This window comes from Anthonomus grandis, chromosome 1, assembly GCF_022605725.1.
Source record: "Anthonomus grandis grandis chromosome 1, icAntGran1.3, whole genome shotgun sequence".
Taxonomy (NCBI): Eukaryota; Metazoa; Arthropoda; class Insecta; order Coleoptera; family Curculionidae; genus Anthonomus; species Anthonomus grandis.
This window is the reverse complement of record NC_065546.1, coordinates 6,054,179-6,074,440: the sequence shown is the minus strand read 5'-3', so window position 1 is coordinate 6,074,440 and position 20,262 is coordinate 6,054,179. Positions and strand designations below refer to the sequence as shown.

General features: G+C 32.4%; 1 protein-coding gene across 1 annotated transcript; it reads right to left on the bottom strand.

The window, feature by feature from the left end:
• Nucleotides 1–762: 762 nt before the first annotated feature.
• Nucleotides 763–19,027, bottom strand: LOC126736348 (signal recognition particle 54 kDa protein). Its single transcript, XM_050440666.1, has 9 exons — nucleotides 18,792–19,027; nucleotides 18,546–18,722; nucleotides 15,568–15,797; nucleotides 15,357–15,507; nucleotides 8,524–8,672; nucleotides 8,171–8,432; nucleotides 1,885–1,949; nucleotides 1,333–1,460; nucleotides 763–1,269 (listed from the first exon to the last, which is right to left on the bottom strand). The coding sequence occupies exons 1-9, from the start codon at nucleotides 18,867–18,869 to the stop codon at nucleotides 983–985; spliced, it is 1,527 nt and encodes a 508-aa protein (XP_050296623.1). The 5' UTR covers nucleotides 18,870–19,027; the 3' UTR covers nucleotides 763–982.
• Between the last annotated feature and the right edge of the window lie 1,235 nt (nucleotides 19,028–20,262).

Genomic DNA, 20,262 nt, shown 5'->3' with positions numbered 1-20,262 from the left:
TTTCTGCTGAACTCAAACTTTGGTATAGAAAATTTGAAGCCTGTGCACCAGAAAAATATCCGAGCTCCGCTCTCGATGCCCTAGTAATGTGTGATCAGGATATATTTTCTAATATATTTATACTGTTAAAGATTTTTTTGTACTTTACCTGTAAGCACAGCAACCCCTGAAAGAAAATTTTCTATACTTAAATTGTTAAAGACTTACTTACGAAATACAATAAGTGAAGACAGATTAAATGGTTTAACTCTTCTGTATGTATATCCAGAAATCTCAGTTAGTGCCGAGGAAGTACTTAACGAAATGCAGCTTAAATCGAGGAAACTTGATATTGTTATTTAGTTTTACTTGGCTTTTTTTGGTGTTTTATATAGATACCTAATTGAGTTTTGATCTTGTTTAGTTTTTTTAGGAGTCAATTTGTTTTTGTTACTTTAGAATAATTTTTTGTTTTTTTTTGTTTGCCTTGTGCCTGTTTTACTATCGATATATTATATTAGTATCTTTTATTTGTCTTTATTTTTGTAGCTTTTAAATTAATAAAAGCATTGGAAAAACATGGTAATTATTTCTTCCTTCCTGATAAATAATACCATATCTCCGATAATAGGCCAAAAAAATTAACTAACATACACATACATACATATGTAAGTATATTGTATATTAAATGGTGATAAACCATGTTGTCCCCCCCAGGATTGAATCCTGGATACGCCATTGCGCACCTTAGACTTGAAAAGAATGAAATGAAAAAAAACTAAATGAAAAGAAAACTTAAAGTTACATTTATTTAAATATATTTTATAAAAAAAAACAACAAACGAGGAATAAATGAAATCCAATAATCTTCATTTAGCTAAATAACTAAATTAGTCACTTATCTAACCTATCACTTATCAACAAATTTTATTGTTTAAAACATTTTTAAAAAGAATGTACAACGAATTGATATTTATAAAATGTACACCATTCCCGAATTCCTTTACTGTTTTCCAAACCCCCCCATTAAATTGCCTAAGCCCCCCATGCCGCCCGCCGCCCCAGATTGCAACTGTCTCATCATGTTTTGCAGGCCACTCATGCCGCCCATTTGGTGCAGCACCCTCGGATCCATCATGCGCGCCATTTGTTGATTCAGTTTGGCCATTTGGTTTTGGTTGACGTTCTTTGCCATGTCGCCGCCCTTGAACAGACCCTTAATGCCGCCCATTTTCTTTACAACTGCCGCGAATTTTGTATATTGGGTTATTAGTTCTTTAACTTCGCGTTCTAAAATTATAAATGCGATTTTTAAATCTTAGGATTTGTTCCGGATTTTTTTATGATTTGTACCTGTAACCCCCGATCCTTGTGCCACTCTAATAACTCTACCTTGTTGTTTTGAAAAGAGTTTTGCTCCATCTTTACTGTCCAATTCCCCATCGTTCATACTATCCATTATTGTCATTAATCTTTTTAATCTATGAAAAATGAAAGATTCTTAGATAACAGGTGTGTGTGTGTGTGTGCTTTTTTAATTGTATTGTATTTAAAATTAGTGCAAGTTTTATTCTAAAAAATTTTATTACTAAAATACTGTGTAAGCAATCTAAGTTTTATGCTAATTTTAATTTAATTTATAATCTTAATTTTATTTTCTTTTGACACATCCTACACCTATTATCGGTTATTGTTCTTTTGGATTAATAAAGGCGTATTATTATTATTATATTGTTAACAAAAGGCATTTAAAAACTGGTTTGATGGAAAATTGAATACATTGGCATTGTCATTTCTATTTTCCAAGTTTTTTAGGTGAACAAGTTTATAAATATCGTTAACAAACTAAATGAACTAATTGTATTGCCCTATTCTTTAATTGTCTTTAGGGCATTTAGAACTAACCTTGCCATGGATTCCTGCTCACTACCTTTGGACATGAAATCTTGACTAAATCCTGGAATCATTCCCTAAAAATAAAAATGCAGTAAAACAGCTTTTAGGAATGTCTATCATAATGCTTGGCGAAACTGGCCAATTTAAATATATTTGGAGTTTTATTTATTACCGTAGTTTCCCCTTTAGTCCTAAAAACTTTAGTCCTAAAGCGCAACTATGGCCCAAAGACCGCGTAAATTTAAAAAAATCACGTGTATGTTATCCCCACTTAAAAGAACGAAAAATGTAGCTACGCGCAAAGACAACTATTGAAACCGCCTAGAGAAGTTGTTTCAGTTGCCGTCAGTGTTGCCAACTTAGCGGAATTTCCGCTAGATTTGGCGTAATTACATTTGCATTGGCGGAAAAAAATTACTTATTGCGGCTAGCGGATTTTTTAGCGGAAAACTGAGAAAACATAATTTAGCGTATTAACTGCAACTGTCCTTTTAAACAATAAATTAGAATAATTTTATTGTTTTTACAAATCAATTTATTAGTAATAGGCAACATCGCCTTTTCTTGCTTTGTCGACTGATATATTCGAACTCCTATTGGCTGCATAATTCAGATCTCGGGGATGCCCTTGTTCTCGGCTATTCTCTTTAGTTCGTAACTTGCCTTATTGGGAAATAAGAAACATAATTTATCAGGTCAGAGTTACGTTATTAGGTTATGCTGTTTAGTTCTTTGCAATTTTGTTGTTATTGTTTTACATTGTTCATTTTCTGCTTAAAAACAAAATAACTGGTAAGTTTTATTGTTATTGTTATTGTTTCAAGTGTTAGGTACGTTATGGGTGAAATGCGAAATCTGAAAACACTGCGTCTTAGCCGGATAATTCTAGTAAATATTGTCTTGGTTTGGGTTATGATGACATAAGAGTGGAATTGTTGTTTTTTTTTTTAAATATTATTTTTATTATATTCTTAAAATGATTTAAAAAATACCAAATTAAGCAATTAAAATACTATAAAGATATTGCGTTTTATTCAAATAGTGCATTTTATCCGTAACATACATATTTAAATTTTTATTATTTAATTCTCTATTAAAAAATTATTTCTATGGTTACCAATCGATTTACTTTTTAGAAATGGCCGAAAAACCTAAGACAAAATATTTCCAACATTTTCGCGAGGAATGGTTAAGTTTTCCTCAATTTCGAAATTGGTTAGTGCAGGTTGCAGGCCATCCAACCCGTGCAAGGTGCAAATATTGTAAATCTGATTTTTCTGCAAACTATCCGATATAAAAAAACATTTGGCATCCCTTAAACATGTCAAGGCAGCTGAACCATTTGCACCGAGTAGATCTGGGGTCCAATCAAAAATAAATTTTGCCGGTATGAATAAGGATAACCCTTCAGCGACTGCAGAAGCAAAATTATCGTTATTTGTTTGTACCATCTTGGCGAGTTATGTAAAAATACATTCCAGGATGTGTCCGCCAAAAATTTAAAAATACACAGAACAAAAGGCAGCGGGATCATAAGAAATGTATTTTACCCCCATTTTCAAAAAGATTTGTTAAAATCTGTAATTACTGGTTTTTGTAAATATAGTTTGTTATTGGATGAATCCAATGACATAAGTGTTACAAAACTACTAGGAATGGCAATCATTTATTATGATAATCAATTGGGTAAAAGAATATCAACATTTTTAGCGCTTGTTGAGTTAGAGCATTGTAATGCCGAAAGTATTGCAACCGCCGTGAAACAAACTTTAAAAACTTTTAACCTTTCTCTAAATAATCTTGTGGGAATTGGTACCGATAATGCCAGTGTTATGACAGGTATTAACAACAGTGTCTACACTCATTTAAAATCGGAAATTCCAAATTTACTTTTAATTAGATGTGCCATTCTCTACAATTAGCTGTATCTCACGGAGCTAAGGAAACATTCCCAAGAAATTCGGAATTTATGATTTCTGAAACGTACAATTGGTTTAGTAAGTCAGCAAATCGTCAAAATAATTACAAGCATCTTTTTAATGCAATAAATGATGGAGCAGATCCAAAAAAAATTGTACGCGCGTGCTCCACAAGATGGTTAAGTATTGAAGTTGCTGTAGGCAAAATCTTAAATCAATATATTGAGTTAAAAACCCATTTTGAAATAACGCGTCTTTCTGAAAAATGCTATACCGCTGAGATTTTGTACTCAATGTTTAAAGACGTAACAAATTTGGCATATCTTTTATTTTAATGAAGTGCAAAAAGTTGATAAAATGTTTGAATCTAATAATGTAGATCCGAGTTTATTGTTACATGATTTAAATATGTTAATTAAGAGTATTGGAAATAAAATATTTGTTCCCAATTGGGAAACTCAAAATACAGACGGCGATAATATATTTGAAATTTTAATAAATCCCAAACCCTATTTGGGTTACCAATTTGAGGCAAAAATTAGCGAATTATTAAACCAACAAACAGTTACGCCTGCAGAAGAAAAGGTGATAAGAGAGTGGTGCCGTAATTTTTTAGTAGAGTTATTTAAGCAACTTAAGAATCGTCTTCCTGAAAATGTTAAACATTTAGACAAAATTTCATTAATTTCTGTTCATATGCAAATTGCTGATAATGAAATAGAAAAAATTATTTTGCAATATAACAATATAACTTTTATTAAATGGGAAAATATAACCCACACCATTAACTTTTGGACTGTCGTAAAATATCGGGATGCAAGTGGGGAAAATCCCTTTATGGAACTTTCCAATTTTGCATTGGGAATTTTAGTACTGCCATTTTCTAATGCAGATGTGGAAAGAATTTTTAGTTTCCTCAATATAGTGAAAAACAAATACCGAAATAAAATGAGTACCAATATGGTAAATGCAATACTTTCGGTAAGATATGGACTCAAAAGGTATAACAAATGTTGTAATGATTATGATGTGCCTCTTGCCAATCAAATAGGCACAAAAAAGTGCTATGATGACGACGATTCCACAGACTTTAATATTTTGATTGAGTAATCTTTTTTAACATAGGTATATACATACCTTTATTTGTAATTTTTGAATCTCTAAATGTTTTTTCTCTTCTTTTAGTTTTTAAAACTATTTAGAAATAACTTTTTTTTATTATTTTTAACAATTCTATTTCTTGTTTTATGGAACTTCACAGAATAATGTAGTTTACTTTATTAAATTTTAGTTCCTATTTTTTCGTTGTTGTTGAATATTTTTGTTTTGTTTTGAATAATAAAAACTTTAACATATAAGCTTAAGGATCTTTATTTATTTCCCCTTAAAACAGTTTAAAAAAATAACAAACTTATAAATCAGTGTTAAGTTTTATGTTATTTTATTTAAAAAAAAAATACGCCATACCCTTGTTTACATCTTTACACCAATTTTTGTTTCAGAAACAAAATTAAAATAACTATATAAATGTAGACTTACAAACTTAGTAATTTAGCGGAAAAATATGCAATTTAGCGGTTTTTAAACATCAAACTAGCGGATTTCATTTTGCTATAGTTGGCAACACTGGTTGCCGTCCGCATGGTCCCAGACGCAGAGCGATTACAAGATCAAACGCCTCAGTTAAGTGTGATTTTCATAACCTGTGAAATTTATGCTGTCCATCCCTTACGCTAAAGATTTTCCTTATATACTTTTTCCTGTATATTTATTTATATGTTTCTGCTTATAAAGATGTTTGAAATTGATATAACCTTAATTTATTTTTTTAAATATTTTTGTTTACGAAAAATGGCAACTTGGAACCTAACAATGACCACTGGACCATTGTTGGGATACAGTTTCTTAAAGATTAGTATTAACCTATTAAAGGTGCCAGACTATTGTTATGTGCCAAAAAATAAGACATTGCATTTTTTAGCTTTTAAAAAACAAATTATTGCATTTTTATTCTTCTTCAGATGCCTAGATCAAAATTGGAACGTAGAAAAGTAGGGGCGAGGCCCTATTCGGTATAGGGGATTACCGAAAAGGTTTTGGAGCAGTGCATTGGAGATATAAAAAATGGAAAAATGTCTCAAAGAAAAGCTTCAGAGACCTATAATATTCCGCGCAGCACTATTATTTCAAAACTAAAAGCAATAAAAAATCACCGTATAAACCCACCAGGACGGAAATGCGTTTTTACTGAGGAAGAACAGTATTTTGTTCAACACTGTATTGTGATGTGTGAGTTTGGCTTTCCCGTGACTCTATTTCATTTAAGATGTATTTGGATAGTACCGGGCGCAATGAATCAAGGTTTCAAAATAATTTTCCGGGAAAACGTTGGATGGAAGGCTTTTTAATGCGGAGAAAAGGGGATTTGTCGAAGAGGCTTTGTAGTAACATTAAGAGATGCCGAGCTGCTGTCGATGATCAAATTATAAACAAATATTTTGACCATTTAGAAGCCGAAGTTCAAGGGGTTCCTCCAACAGCGATATTTAACTACGACGAAACTAATCTGGTAGATGATCCTGGCAAAAAAACTGTTTTAAGTAAGCGAGGCTGCAAATATCCGGAACAAATTAAAAATTCCACTAAAGCGGCAGTTTCTATTATGATGTGTGGCAATGCTGCAGGTGAATTATGTCCTCCATATGTTAAATATAAGGCCGAAAAAATGTGGGATACGTGGACCGAAGGTGGACCTGCAGGAACCAGATATAATAGAAGTAAAAGTGGATGGTTTGATGGATCTAGCTTTGAGGACTGGTTTATGTCAATTCTACTTCCCATGATAAAGCGCAGTAGATTTGAAAAATCTGTCATGATCGGAGATAATTTAAGCTCACAAGGTTATTAAATTATGCGAGGAACATAACATTGCCTTTGTAGCATTTCCACCAAACTCGACTTACTTAACTCAGCCGCTGGATATTTCTTTTTTCCGACCTTTTAAAATTCATTGGCGAAAAGTGTTGGATGAGTGGAAAAGCTCTTCTGCTGGAAGAAGACATCCTACAGTCCCTAAAGACGTTTTTCCATCCCTTTTAAACGAATTGTTTAGGAGAACAAAAAAAAATGCTGCAACCAATTTACAGTCTGGTTTTAGAAGGGATTTATCCTTTCAGTCGGGATCAGGTTTTAGCTAGACTTCCCAGCAGCAACAGGGTTAATGAGTCTTCTGATTATGATTTGATCAATAAATCGTTTACAGCTTTTCTTGAAAATGTCAGAAAATCAGAAACTGTTCCCCGGATTATCAGGAAAAAGAAAAAATTAAATGTTGAGCCAGGCAAAAGTATAGGACCAGATGATATCAACGAGTCTAGTACTTCTGGAACAGAAAAAAAGAAAAAAAGTAAACAGCTTAATAAATTTACATTGAGCGATTCAGAGGAAGAAAGTTTAGGAGAAATTTCTTTAGGCTCCGATACTCTATCAGAGACTTTTAGTGATATGCTACCAACCTTCATTGATGAACCTTCGTTACAAAATAATCAATCTAGTACAATATCTGAAGACGATTTTGTCATAATCATTTTTGAACAAAAACATTTTCTGGGTCTGGTCGAGAAAACAACAAAAAATGGGTATATGGTCAGCTGCATGGAACAAATTGGGAATCTATGGAAGTGGCCACTAAAAAAGGATGTCCTAAAATACTCTAAAGAAGATATTGTAAAGAAAATAGAAAGTTCAAAATTATTTTCTAAGAGTAGACAACTGTATTTAGTTGCAGAATTGCAAAAAGATTAGGCTAGCTAGAACACTTTAATTTTTTTAGTTCATTTAAAAACAAATCTTGTGTGTTTTGTTAAAGATAAATCTTGTGTTCTCTACTAATTTTGAATGTAAAATGTTTAACCTAAAAATTTGATTTTACTTTTACATATGAGGAGTTATAAGTTTTCTTTTTTGGTAATTGAAGTGCTTGGATACGATTGATCGGATATTGAAACGTACGTTAATTTACCCTAAAATACCTTTTTTTTTTAATAAATTTCGACTTTAAAATCTGAGTTTTATTTTTCATTATCGGTTTTTTGAACCATAGTTGTGTTTCAGTATACCAACTTTGGTCCAATGCATGATTTAGATGATATAATCATTCTGGACCATAGTTGGGTAACTATACGGGCCCAACATTGTACCGCTTATTTTTTATTTATTTTGCTTTATATATAAGGTCTATCTATAATTTGTTTAAAAAAGCTAAAACAAACATTTAGTCTATAGGGCTTTGTACACTTGTAAAGCAAGAGAAAATCTAAAAAGTGGACTATTGTTATGGGAAATTACGGTAATCCTTACACTCAAACTAAACCCACCATGATTTGTGAAAAAGGTCCCATCTTCATAATATTTTGGAACTGCTCGTACATATCTCTCAAAGTAAATTGACCATGTTTGATCTTTTCTAGTAACTCTTCGTTATCGTCGAGCTTTAATTCATTTACTTTATCAATAAGACCTTCAATATCTCCCATGCCTAATAATTTACTAATAAATGGCTTTGTTTTAAACGGTTCTAAGTCATCTATGTGTTCTCCTACACCAATAAAGATTATTGGACTGTTTGTTGCTGCAACTCTGCAAAATTAAACAAAACCAGCGTTAAAATCAACAAAAATTGCAAATGAAAAGTTTTCATGGAGAAATATTAATTAAGTTAATTGCTTACGCGCTAAGAGCTCCACCACCTTTGGCATGACCATCTAATTTCGTAATTATGACAGAACCAACATCAACTTTTTCTTTAAAGGCCTTTGCTTGACCCTCACAGGCCTGACCAATTGTAGCATCCATAACGAATATGATATTATCTGGTCTCTGGAAAATAAAAGCAACTTCAAAGTACAAAAAAGCAAAATAAATATTTCTTATCTTACTTAAAATTTTAAAACAATTGAAGTATAACAATTATCACAAACATATACAATGCATCCCAAAAGTTATGTCTAAATTCATTTAAAATTCAGGGGTGTGTTCGAAAAAAAAAACGCTCGGACCCTTCGATTTTTATTTCAAGTTGCGCATTTTTGTACGTGAAGTTTGTATATACAGTGAAAGCTCTCCTTGCGGACAGCTCCTATAAGCGAACATCTCTTTTAACCGGACAAAGTTCCTGGACCCGAATTTCAGCATATCATTTTCAATGTTAAATTAATTCCGATAAGCGGATGCTCTTATAAACGGACGCGGACACTAGATTTTTCTGTATGTGATCAAAAAATCTCTCATAAGCGGACGCGAAACTCTAATACCCGGACGATTTTTAGTTCCGCTTATTGCAATGCACATATCTACATACATAAAATTCGGTAATTTCCCGATATATATTAGGTGATTCCCCATTTACGCATTTCGTTGGCTAGCCAGTATGTAATCTTGTGGTTTATCTTCAGTTCAAGCAAATTCGTAGTTGATTGAGATATTTTATTATTGTAACTGTAAAATGGCACCAAAAAAAAGGATGCTCTAGTTAAAGAAAAAGATGGAAGTTGTTAACGTATTAGACAGAGAAAGTGTTTCAGTTCGTCATTTGGCAAAGAGGTTTAATATTTGGAAAACGCAAGCAGCTGCAATTGCCAAAAATAAAGAAGATATCAGGAGTAAATGGCAATCAGGAACTAATATAAATCAAAAGAAGGATTTTTTAAAAAAGGAAGGTTTTGCTATAGACAAAACATGTTTTGAGTGGTTTGTGAAAGCTAGAAGTCAGAACATTCCAATCTCAGGGCCGTTAGTGAAAATGAAAGCTAAAGAAATCGCCATTACTTTGGGCTATAATAATTTCAGTGCGTCCGACGGGTGGCTGCAAAAGTGGCGCAAGAGACATAGTGTGAGTTTCAAATGCATATCTGGCGAAGCTGCTGCAGTAAATCAAGTTGCTGTGTCACAATTTTTGGAGAAACTTCCGTCCATGTTGCTTGGCCACAAACCAGAAGACGTGTACAACGCAGATGAAAGTGGACTTTTTTTTTCGCGCATTGCCCAACAAAACTCTGTCCCTTAAAAGAGAAACATATGTGGGTGGTCGTCCCTGTGCTTTAAAAAACGTTGCTATTAAGGATCTACCAGCGACTTGGAAATCCAACAAAAAGGCATGGATGACCCGAGAAATCATGTCTGAGTGGTTACTGGAATTCGACCGGGATTCGAAAATGGGAATCCAAAAAAGGCAAGTTCTTTTATTTTTAGACAATGCATGCTCTCATCCTCGTGATCTGAAAATTAAAAATGTGAAAATTATATTTTTACCGCCAAACACAACTTCAGTTTGTCAGCCCTTGGATCAAGGTATTATACAGAACTTTAAATTTTATTATCGGCATTTGATTTTAAAACATATTTTAACAAAAATTGACGATGTTCAAAGCTTATCTGAGTTTACAAAGTCTATTAATGTGTTAGAAGCTTTGTATTTTATAAAAACAGCATAAGATTAAAGTAAATTCCTCTACAATTAAGAACTGTTTTGGCAAAGCAGAATTCAGAAAAAGTGGATGTAGCTCAGAATTTGCTGACCAAAATTATTGCGATGCTGAAGACGATCTGTCCTTAGCGACACTTCAAACATTTAGGAGTAGCAGACCCCCAGAAAGTAGATGATTTCCTGGCCTTAGACAATAACATAACAACAGAAGAAAATGCCATTGACAACTTTTCGAATTTGGATGTAAAAACCCCAGGCCAACTTGAATATGGTAGTCCAAACGACTCAGAAGAAGAAGTAAAACTGGTGGACTCACTAAGAGGTTCAAAAACTATAAATTCATATGGAGAAGCTCTAAGTCATATTTCGATATTAAAAAAATTTGCTTAAGATGATTTCACTGCATTTCAACATTTAAAAAATTTAGAAAGTTATTACGAAAATTGTCTCCTTCAGCAAAAGATGGTGAAATTTCGTCAGACAAACATTTTAAACTTTTTTCAAAAAGCTAAAGAATAATGTTTTTTTTTTAATTCTCGTACCATGTATTGAAGCATTTATGTTTTTGTATGCGTATACATACATATAGATACTTTTAAAATGTGGCGAGTTTCATTTTCCTCATGATTATGTATTACTTCATTTCCTCATGATTATATATCCCGTTATTTATACTCTATACTCACATACTCTCTTTTAAACGGACACCTCCCATAAGCGGACAAAAGTTACGGAACCGTGAATGTCCGCTTATGGGAGCTTTCACTGTACAGGGTTGCTCAAAAATAAATTACGACCATCAACTTAATTTTTTCAAATGAAAGCACCTTTTTTTATTTCATTTTTGTATTTCGCGTGGAATTCTATGTATGTTTCATACCTAATGTGCATGTCCTATACCTAAAGTCAAAAAAAAGACGACCAAACATTATTATTGAAGTTCACCTTACGAGTCACCTTATCTCTGAGAATTTTTATACAGAGCAAAATTCCATTCATTCGTGTTTTTTTTATTGTTGGCTGGTGGCCGTGTATTTTCATAGAAACTGTATGACAGTTGTACGCCAAACAGATATTGTCAAGTGTGAAATGTACGAGCAAAGTTGCGCTTTTCACAATGGTAAAGTTAACGGAACGAGAAAAAATAGAAATTCTCTGCATGGTTGGATTCGGTGATAGAACACGTACTCAAAGAGAAGCAGCTCAATTATTCAATGAAATCCATCCTGATCGTCCTCCGATATGTCAAAAGGTGGTGAGTAGAATAGAGGCTAAATTTAGAGAATTCGGTCATGTTAGAGATCTGCCGAAATCTGGTCGTCCTGCTCGAGATGAAAATGAACAACTTGACGTTTTGCTTCCTTTGGAAGAAAATCCATGCACTCTGTCGCAGATTGGGGCAAATTTACACATGGCGAAATCTATAGTTCACCGAATAGTTAAAAGGCACAAATATCACCCCTACAAAGTTATTCCTGTGCAAGAGTTATTTGATGACGATTTCCATAGGCGAAATGAGTTTTGCGAAAGCTTTACAAAACATGTGCAATCTAAATAATCAGTTAGTAATAAATATTATTTTTTTCCAATGAAGCCACGTTCTGTTTGAATGATAGTGTGAACAGACAAAATTGTCGATATTGGACAATAGAAAATCGCATAGGATGAGGGAGGTAAGCACCCAGTAAAACTAAATGTGTGCTGTGGAATAGTGCGCGGAAGAGTAATAGGTCCCTTTTTCTTTGAACAGACTTTAACGGGACAAGTGTATCTCGATTTTCTCCAATTTGAATTAGTTCCATCATTACTAGCCTTATTTCCAAATCCATTGGACCCAGACTATCCCGACGAAGAACTAATTTTCCAGCAAGATGGCGCTCCTCCGCACTATGCTGCCACTGTGCGTACATTTTTGGATGAAACCTTTCCCAATCGGTGGATAGGAAAGAGAGGACCCATCGAATGGCCTGCTAGGTCGCCTGACCTAACACCAATGGACTTTTTTTTGTGGAGATTCCTCAAATCGAAGGTATTTATTAATAGGCCAAATAATCTAGACGACTTGAAAGAGAGAATTCGCAGAGAAATGCGCGCCATAACTCCGGAAATGATTGAAAATGTGCAACGAGACTTTATTGATTGTCATGCATATTGTCCATCCGTCAATGGCAACCATTTTGAACATTTAACTTAATTTTTGTTTTTTTTTTATTTGTTACATGAATCGTCTTTTTTTCGATAACTGTTGACTTTAGGTATAGGACATGATGCATGAAACATACGTAGAATTCTACGCGAACTTCAAAGATGAAATAAAAAAAGGTGCTTTCATTTGAAAAAAATGAAGTTGATGGTCGCAATTAATTTTTTAGCAACCCTGTATATACAAACTTCACGTACAAAAATGCGCAACTTGAAATAAAAATCGACGGGTTCGAGCGTTTTTTTTTTTCGAACACACTCCTGAATTTTAAATGAATTTAGACATAATTTTTGGGATGCACTGTATTTTATATAAAAGAGAAACATGTTGAAGAAAAATTAAAGCAAATAAACCTTAAAACAAACATACAGTAAAACAATAAATTCATATTCTATATTCATATTTCTTGTTTCCTTAGATGTAAATTTGTATGTTTTCCCGTCTCAATTTTATGTAGGTTTCTTTTTTTTCATGTTATTTTCTAGTTTAGTTACTGAATTATCTGCATTTTTATGCCATTACTTGTAATTACTAGTTCACTGGTGTGTAGTAATGTGTACCAAATAAATAAATAAATATTCAGCAATATAAGAATAATACAGTAATCAAGGTACTTTTCATACACAGGGTGTCCCAACTCTATTTACAGACAATTTTTTTCACCCCTATATATTATAAAAATAAATTAATATAAAAAGTGTTTGTTTGGAAATACTAATTTTGTTGACATTATTGGTAAAGATTGCCTCAAAAACAAAGTTTTCAAGTAAATTTTTTTTAACGGAAAGCCGTGTATATTTTACCAAATTCTCTGGCTCTCTTTGCTCTTTATTTAATTCTACATAAAAATGTATAATACACTATATAATACAAAGTTCGTGATTCCTAAACATAAAACATCATTTTTTCAAAAAAGTTCTTTGTATACCTCTGTTCATCTTTATAATTCTTTGCCCGATTATATGAAAGTATTTACAACAAAAAAATGTAAATCTGTGTTAAAGTCTATAATAATGAGTAAGCAAGTACAGGACTATAATTTGACCCACCGCTAGTCTGTCGCCTGCTGCCCGGAGCGTGAAATTTTCTCAGTAATGTGACTATTTCTTTTTAATGTTATTGTTTATTTATTTATTTATTTTTTGTTGGGTATATTACGGAAAAATGTTCAGGTTCCTTTATATTTCCTTTTTTGTACAACTAAAGGTTAAGACTACATTATTTAAAGTACGTTTCAAGTGCATAATAAAATTATTTGGCACATGTGTGTTATTTAGCATTTAATGAAATCTGTTAGAGGGTTGAGTTTGGATAGCCCTAGGCTAGACTTCGCCAACTGATAGGCTAAGAAACATATTATAATAAGAATTTTTGCAAATAAAAGTCGTTTATTATTATTATATTATTACTATGCGTCAAAATATTGATGGTTTTCGAGATAAGTTAGTAAATAAGTATCTATGTAAATAAAATAACTAAAAAAGCTTACCGACCAATTTAAGTAGTTATTGCACTTCTTATTTTAAAAGGTAATAAATAAAATATTATTAGATCAAAATGACACTCTGACAGTGTCAGAATATTAAAGTAAAATAACTAATCGAGATCCTACAAATACTGCTGGAAGAAGTTCCTCTAGCAGAACCATGTAATTTGTGGCTTCACTAAGGTGATGTTCCACCTCATAACCAACAGATTGTATCAAATTTCCTTGACAATAGATTTGGAAGATACTGGATGAGAAATAGAGGTCCTGTCAGATGGCCTGCCCAGTCACCTGACTTTAACACCGCTAGATTTTTTGTTGTGGGTATATTTAATGGGATAAGTTTACACTTAAGAGCTAAGAAATTTGGAGGATTTAAAAAATAAAATTTCACTTGCTTATAGAGCAATTCCGGAAGAAGAAATAGTATATAATATAATAAACGTAAATAAACTCCTGGACAAAATTATCGCACCACTAATTATTTTGTCAAGAAAATTTAAATAAAAATAAATATCAGTTAAAACAGTTATAATATCTTTTCTCGTATAAAAAGCAGAACTGGAGAAAAACTATGTTTATGCTTTATCATGGAACATGCTGCTCGTGAGGAGTGAGAATACATCCGCAGGAAAGTTTTCATAATTTGATACGAGGAATGCTGCGAAGACTTCAAGCGGTCATTGCAGCTAGAGGTGGCAATATACGTTATTAAGAATTCATTATGGGTCTATCGTTTTATTTTTGTATCAAAATTGAAGTTAGTGAAAATCGATGCATTTCCTTGTATTGAATTTAGTTACTTAAATCTCGTTTTGTTAAATAGAATATAATTGTTTTTGTTAATTAATAATGCATAGTTAACAATGCTTATAAGTTTGCTTATTTTTTTATCTTTATTAAAAAAAAATCTCTAAAAATCAAGTGGTGCGATAATTTTGTCCAGGAGTTTATAAAAGAAATAATAATATATAATAAGTTCCTGTACCATTGGGCTAATAAAAAGGCACGAACTCTTGTAAAACCAAGAACATTTACTATAAGTTTTTTTTTTAATTATTCTAGTTGTATAATCGTGTTAATATGTGTTAATAGAATTAGTAAATTAAGTAAAGAATATTTGATGTATCGTGTAAATTTTTTAGAAAGAGTAAACATTTGGGAAAATTTACAGAGTGTTCAATTTGAAAAAACTTATTTAACATTGAAAACTTTGTTTTGAGACACTGTACATTTCAATACTGTCAAATAAAAATAATGTTTATAAAAGAATATCCACAGTTAAGTTGATAACAACATTATCATTGTGAAAACATATACAGCAATGGATTTAAAGATTTCAAAAGAAAAATGTAATAATTAGTTTAGGTAACTAATTTTTGCACTTACCACAGCATTTGATACTTGCAACATCTCTTCAAATAAAGAATCTTCTTGTTTATGTCTACCACTGGTATCTACAATGATAATTTCAAAACCCTCTTTCTTAAACATATCTACACCATCTTGAGCAATTACCACAGGATCTACTTCTGTATAACTATAACAAAGAATAAAAATGTCTTAATTAATTTATTGCTGATTTATTAGAGCCACTCACCTTCCATAAAAAGGTATTCTAGCTTTAGTACAATTCTGTTTCACTTGATCGTAAGCGCCAGCTCTGAAAGTATCGGCACATACGAGGCAAGATTTCCAATTTTTCTTTTGGTAATAGTATGCCAGTTTAGTACAAGTTGTAGTTTTACCAGAACCTTGCAGACCAACAAACATTATAACATTGGCTCTGCCTTTGACTGGTTGAAAGGCTTTTACTCCAGGATCTACAAGCTATTTATTTTCGATTTAATTGATATTTTTAGGATTTTATTTAAACACAATATTTTGTCTTATTTTTTAAATTAAAGACATAGAGCATGAGACAAAATTAAACCAACTTTTAAAATATTTGCGTAAATTGTTTATATGGAATTTCCTATAGAATGTTTTATAAAAATATGTTTGTTTGCTAGGTATGCTAGGTAAAGATGTTGTTTGTTTACTGTACAGTTTTACTTGTGCTTCAGAGCCAAGATAAAAAAAGGATCATAAAAACAACTGCGACGAACTGCGACGAAATTAGAGCAACTTAAAAATAACAACATAAAATAAACTATATATAATAACACAGGTAGGATTCGACCTTTAAGCTTGATGGTCGACTAAGAAAAACTATGAAAAACTTGGACAGGAGCATTAAATGACTTCGGAGTATTAATGATCTCGGAATGTCTTCGACTCAGATTTTAGCGACAGTTGGTAACGTAAACGTGAAAGAAAGAAAGAAAGAAAATGTGCTATATTACGTAAGACAACAAAATCTTGTGTACAAGCATCCTAAAAACTAAAAAATTTCAAATTTCAAACAAACATAACATCTAAAACACTTTACCATAAAATTTACACACATTACCAAAATTAATCATAACAAAACAGATTGAGAAAAAAAAAGCATCTTTTTGATAAATTTCATTAAAAAATAAGTAAAGCTGTCAATAAAACAGAATTTAGAAGAAGTAAATTAAATTATTTAACAGGAAACAAAACTAAAACACTAAAATGATGTCAGAGCACAGGTTAAAAGGTATCATTAAAAAAATCGTCAAGGCTATAATATGCCCTGGATAATAAAAGTGATTTTAATTCCTTTTTGAATCTCTTAACTTCTAAAATTTGTCTGATACATAGAGGAACATGGTTGTAAATTTTTTTGCTAAGGTATATAAGTGAGTTCTTGGTGAGGGAAGATGTAGGGATTGGTAAGGGAAAATCGTTAACCTGGCGAGTCATATGACCAGTGTTCCAGTGTTAGAGGGAGGTTTAGGACATTTATGAATAAGAGTAGCTGTTTCTAAGATAAAAAGAGAAAAAAGAGTTAGGATTTTTTGAGATATAAAGAGAGGTTTACAAGAATCTCTTAACCCAGCGGAACATAGGTATCTAACTGCCTTTTTTTGAATCACAAAAATTATGTTTAATAATCCCTTGTTGCTTAAACCCCAAAAAGGCAAGCCATACCGAAGGTGGGACTCAATAAGAGAAAAGTACACTGAACGTGCAACTACCCCTCCCAGCTCATGCCCCGCCATTCTTACTGCAAAGCATCCAGAGGATAATTTTAATGCAAGATTTAGGATATGATCTTCGAAGCGAAAGCGACCATGAATGGTAATACCAAGGAACTTACAGCTTTCTTTGTTTTGCAAGGGGGAGTTTTCACTAAACATAAGGCCCTGAACGTCACTCTTAAATCCCATAATAAAGGTTTTGCCCACATTAAATACAAGCCTGTTTGCAGCACACCACTCTGATAAAATCTTAAGATCCTTAAAAACGTGTCTTGCAGGATTATTCAACGTCGTTTAGCAGATTTTGGATTCACAATTGGAAAAAGTGTTTTGAAATGATAAAAGACAATTCATAAGACGTCCTGCAGAAAAAAGGCTTGACCCAAAGGACGTTGCTACTACTGTAAAACATGGTGGCGGCAATATCATGGTGTGGGGCTGCTTTTCGGCATATGGAGTAGGTCCTATTTACAGAAATAGGGACATAATGGAGGACAGGTTCGAATATGTTAATATATTGGAAAACATAATGCTGCCTTATGCGAAATGGAAAATTCCCCTAAAATTCACATTCCCACATGACAACGACCCAAAACACACCGCTGAAATTGTAAAAGAATGGTTTACTAAGCAAAAAATTAATGTTTTAAAGTGGCCACCGCAATCGCCAGATCTAAATCTAAGTGGAAAAACGTTTTCGTCGACCACAAATACATAATGCTGATCATTTGGTTGGAGAAGTCCGTTAAGCATGAAATTTCATAGATGAAGACGTAATAGACAATCTGGTAGATTCAGTGCTGAAAAGATACGATGAATTTATTAGGAACAATGGGTACTGGATAAAATATTGATTTTTGTAGTTCTGTGTACAGCTTAATTTGGAAAAAATATTAAGTTGCTTTAATTTTGTCATGATGAAAAATCTTTATTTTAATCATATAAATAGAATTATATTAGAAATTAAGTGTAAATATTATATTTTACTTGTGTCTCAATTAAACTTTATTTACCAATTAATTTAAAATATACCAGGTGACACAGGAAAAAGGGAACACTTCATAACTTTTCTACTTTGCAAGATAAAGAAATGAAATACATTAGGTGGTATTATTAAAAAAAAAAATCTTATTACTTAATTTCCTAACCTAATTACAACATTACAATAAAATACTATATGAACTACTTTAAATTGCTAAGATTGGGGAAATATTTAGTTTCACTTTATATAGAAATATCCTCAGTTGATAAAATACCATTATTGGAACCAGGATTGGAATTCTGCTTTAGGGCTTGTCATTATTATTGAAATGCTCAGATTATAAGAGATTTTCAGCCTAAAGTTTTAATCATATCAGACTTAAAGTTGTTCATCAAAAATACTACTACACTATTTCTGAATTTATATATACTTTGTAGCTATTATCGGCAATAATATATAAACGTAATAAACAACTTTCATTAAATATACCTTCACTAATTCTTTAAATACAGCAGTCTGTATCATTCGCCTTTTATTCAGCCCTCCGGCCATTTCATCAAAATCAATTACAGCTCTCACATTTTCCCTTAATTGTTTTACCATACGGATGTTAACGTCGGCTTCCAGCAGGGCTGCACAGATCTCCTTGAGCATTCCATTCAAAACCTAATAATTAAGAAAAATTAAATTTTCAGTTCATATTTTATAACCTCTAAAACAGCTGTTTATAGTCACCTCTTCATTTATAATAGTTGCCTTGCTTAAACCCTGCAAGGCGGACGTTATTTTACGTCCTAAATCTGCTAAAACCATCTCGTTATTTTGTTTGGGGCTCCTTTATATTCGTTGAGTAAAACTTAGTGATTTCTTAACATTTATTTTAAAAAGCTGATATTCTGCAAAACAATCAATGTAAATATGGAATATGGATGACGTTGTGACTTGTGACAGTGACATTTATTTCATGACGTTGGGCACTTTTCAGAATTCACTATTAATTCACCGGATGAATTAACCGGTTTATCAAAAAATTTTCGGTAGATCTCAGGTTGGCGTTCGGTTACTTAAACATTAGACAGTTTTCGAAACCACTAAAAAGTATCACCGGTAACCACTTATTGACATGTATGACATTTGAAGTGTCATTTATCGTTAGGGATGGCTGATCCAACAAATTTTACGGATCAGTTCCGAACTGATCCAGTCCAAGCAAATACCTGTTCCACGGATCAGTTTCAAGTTCGAGTCCGAACTCCGAACGGAAACTAAATACTTTGCGGCCTATGGAACTCAAATGACGCCGATTAATGTTTATAAAAAAAGCCAAAACTTAAAACCGAATCAAAAATCGAAAAAAACGTATTAAGGAAAATGAATTAACTCTTTGTGATATTATTGAAACAAAAAAAGCATAATAGCCAAATAACTAAATGTTAACAAAAATAATATACAAAGATGTACCATGTTCTGTTAGAATTATGCCATTCATTTAAAATATCTGAATTGTTTTTAAAACATCGATTATTTGTCGGTATTGATATTATATTACTTTACTATTCTTGGAAGCACAGCAACTTGTCGTCCTCCGTCCGTCCGTCGGTCGTTAAAATTATAGAAAAGTAGTTTTGTTTTGTACTTTTTGCAGTTCCTAAAATGTACATTTTGTTTCCTATGTAGGTATTATATTTTTTATAAGAACGTTTTATTTTTGTTTGCATTTTTTTATTACAAGGAATACATTTTATTTTTAAAAGTCTTATATAGGTACCTACTGTGTTTATTATAACATAGAGTAAATCCCCATCAGTTGTAATTTAAAACCCAAACTACAATAATAATGTAAGAGTATTTCGACTATTTCGGAATATCAACAAAACAGTGCCAGTCCGTCCGCATCACACCAAACAAAATTAGTTCGGACTCGAACCATCAATACGACATAATTAAACACCGATCCAAGGGCGGTGGCGCTTCGCGCTACTTGTACTTGGCATTATCGTTTAAACGTAAACCAGTCCGGACTTGAACTTGGACTCGTAAAATTTCTAGTGGATCAGTTAGTCCACTGTTCCAACCGTAAGGATCAGTTCCGCGGGATCAGTTCCAGTATTAGGCAGCCATCCCTATTTATCGTATTTCCACTACCGGCACCGGCGGCACCCTCCGTTATCTTACGGACGATAGCATAGCCATGAACATAGCGAAA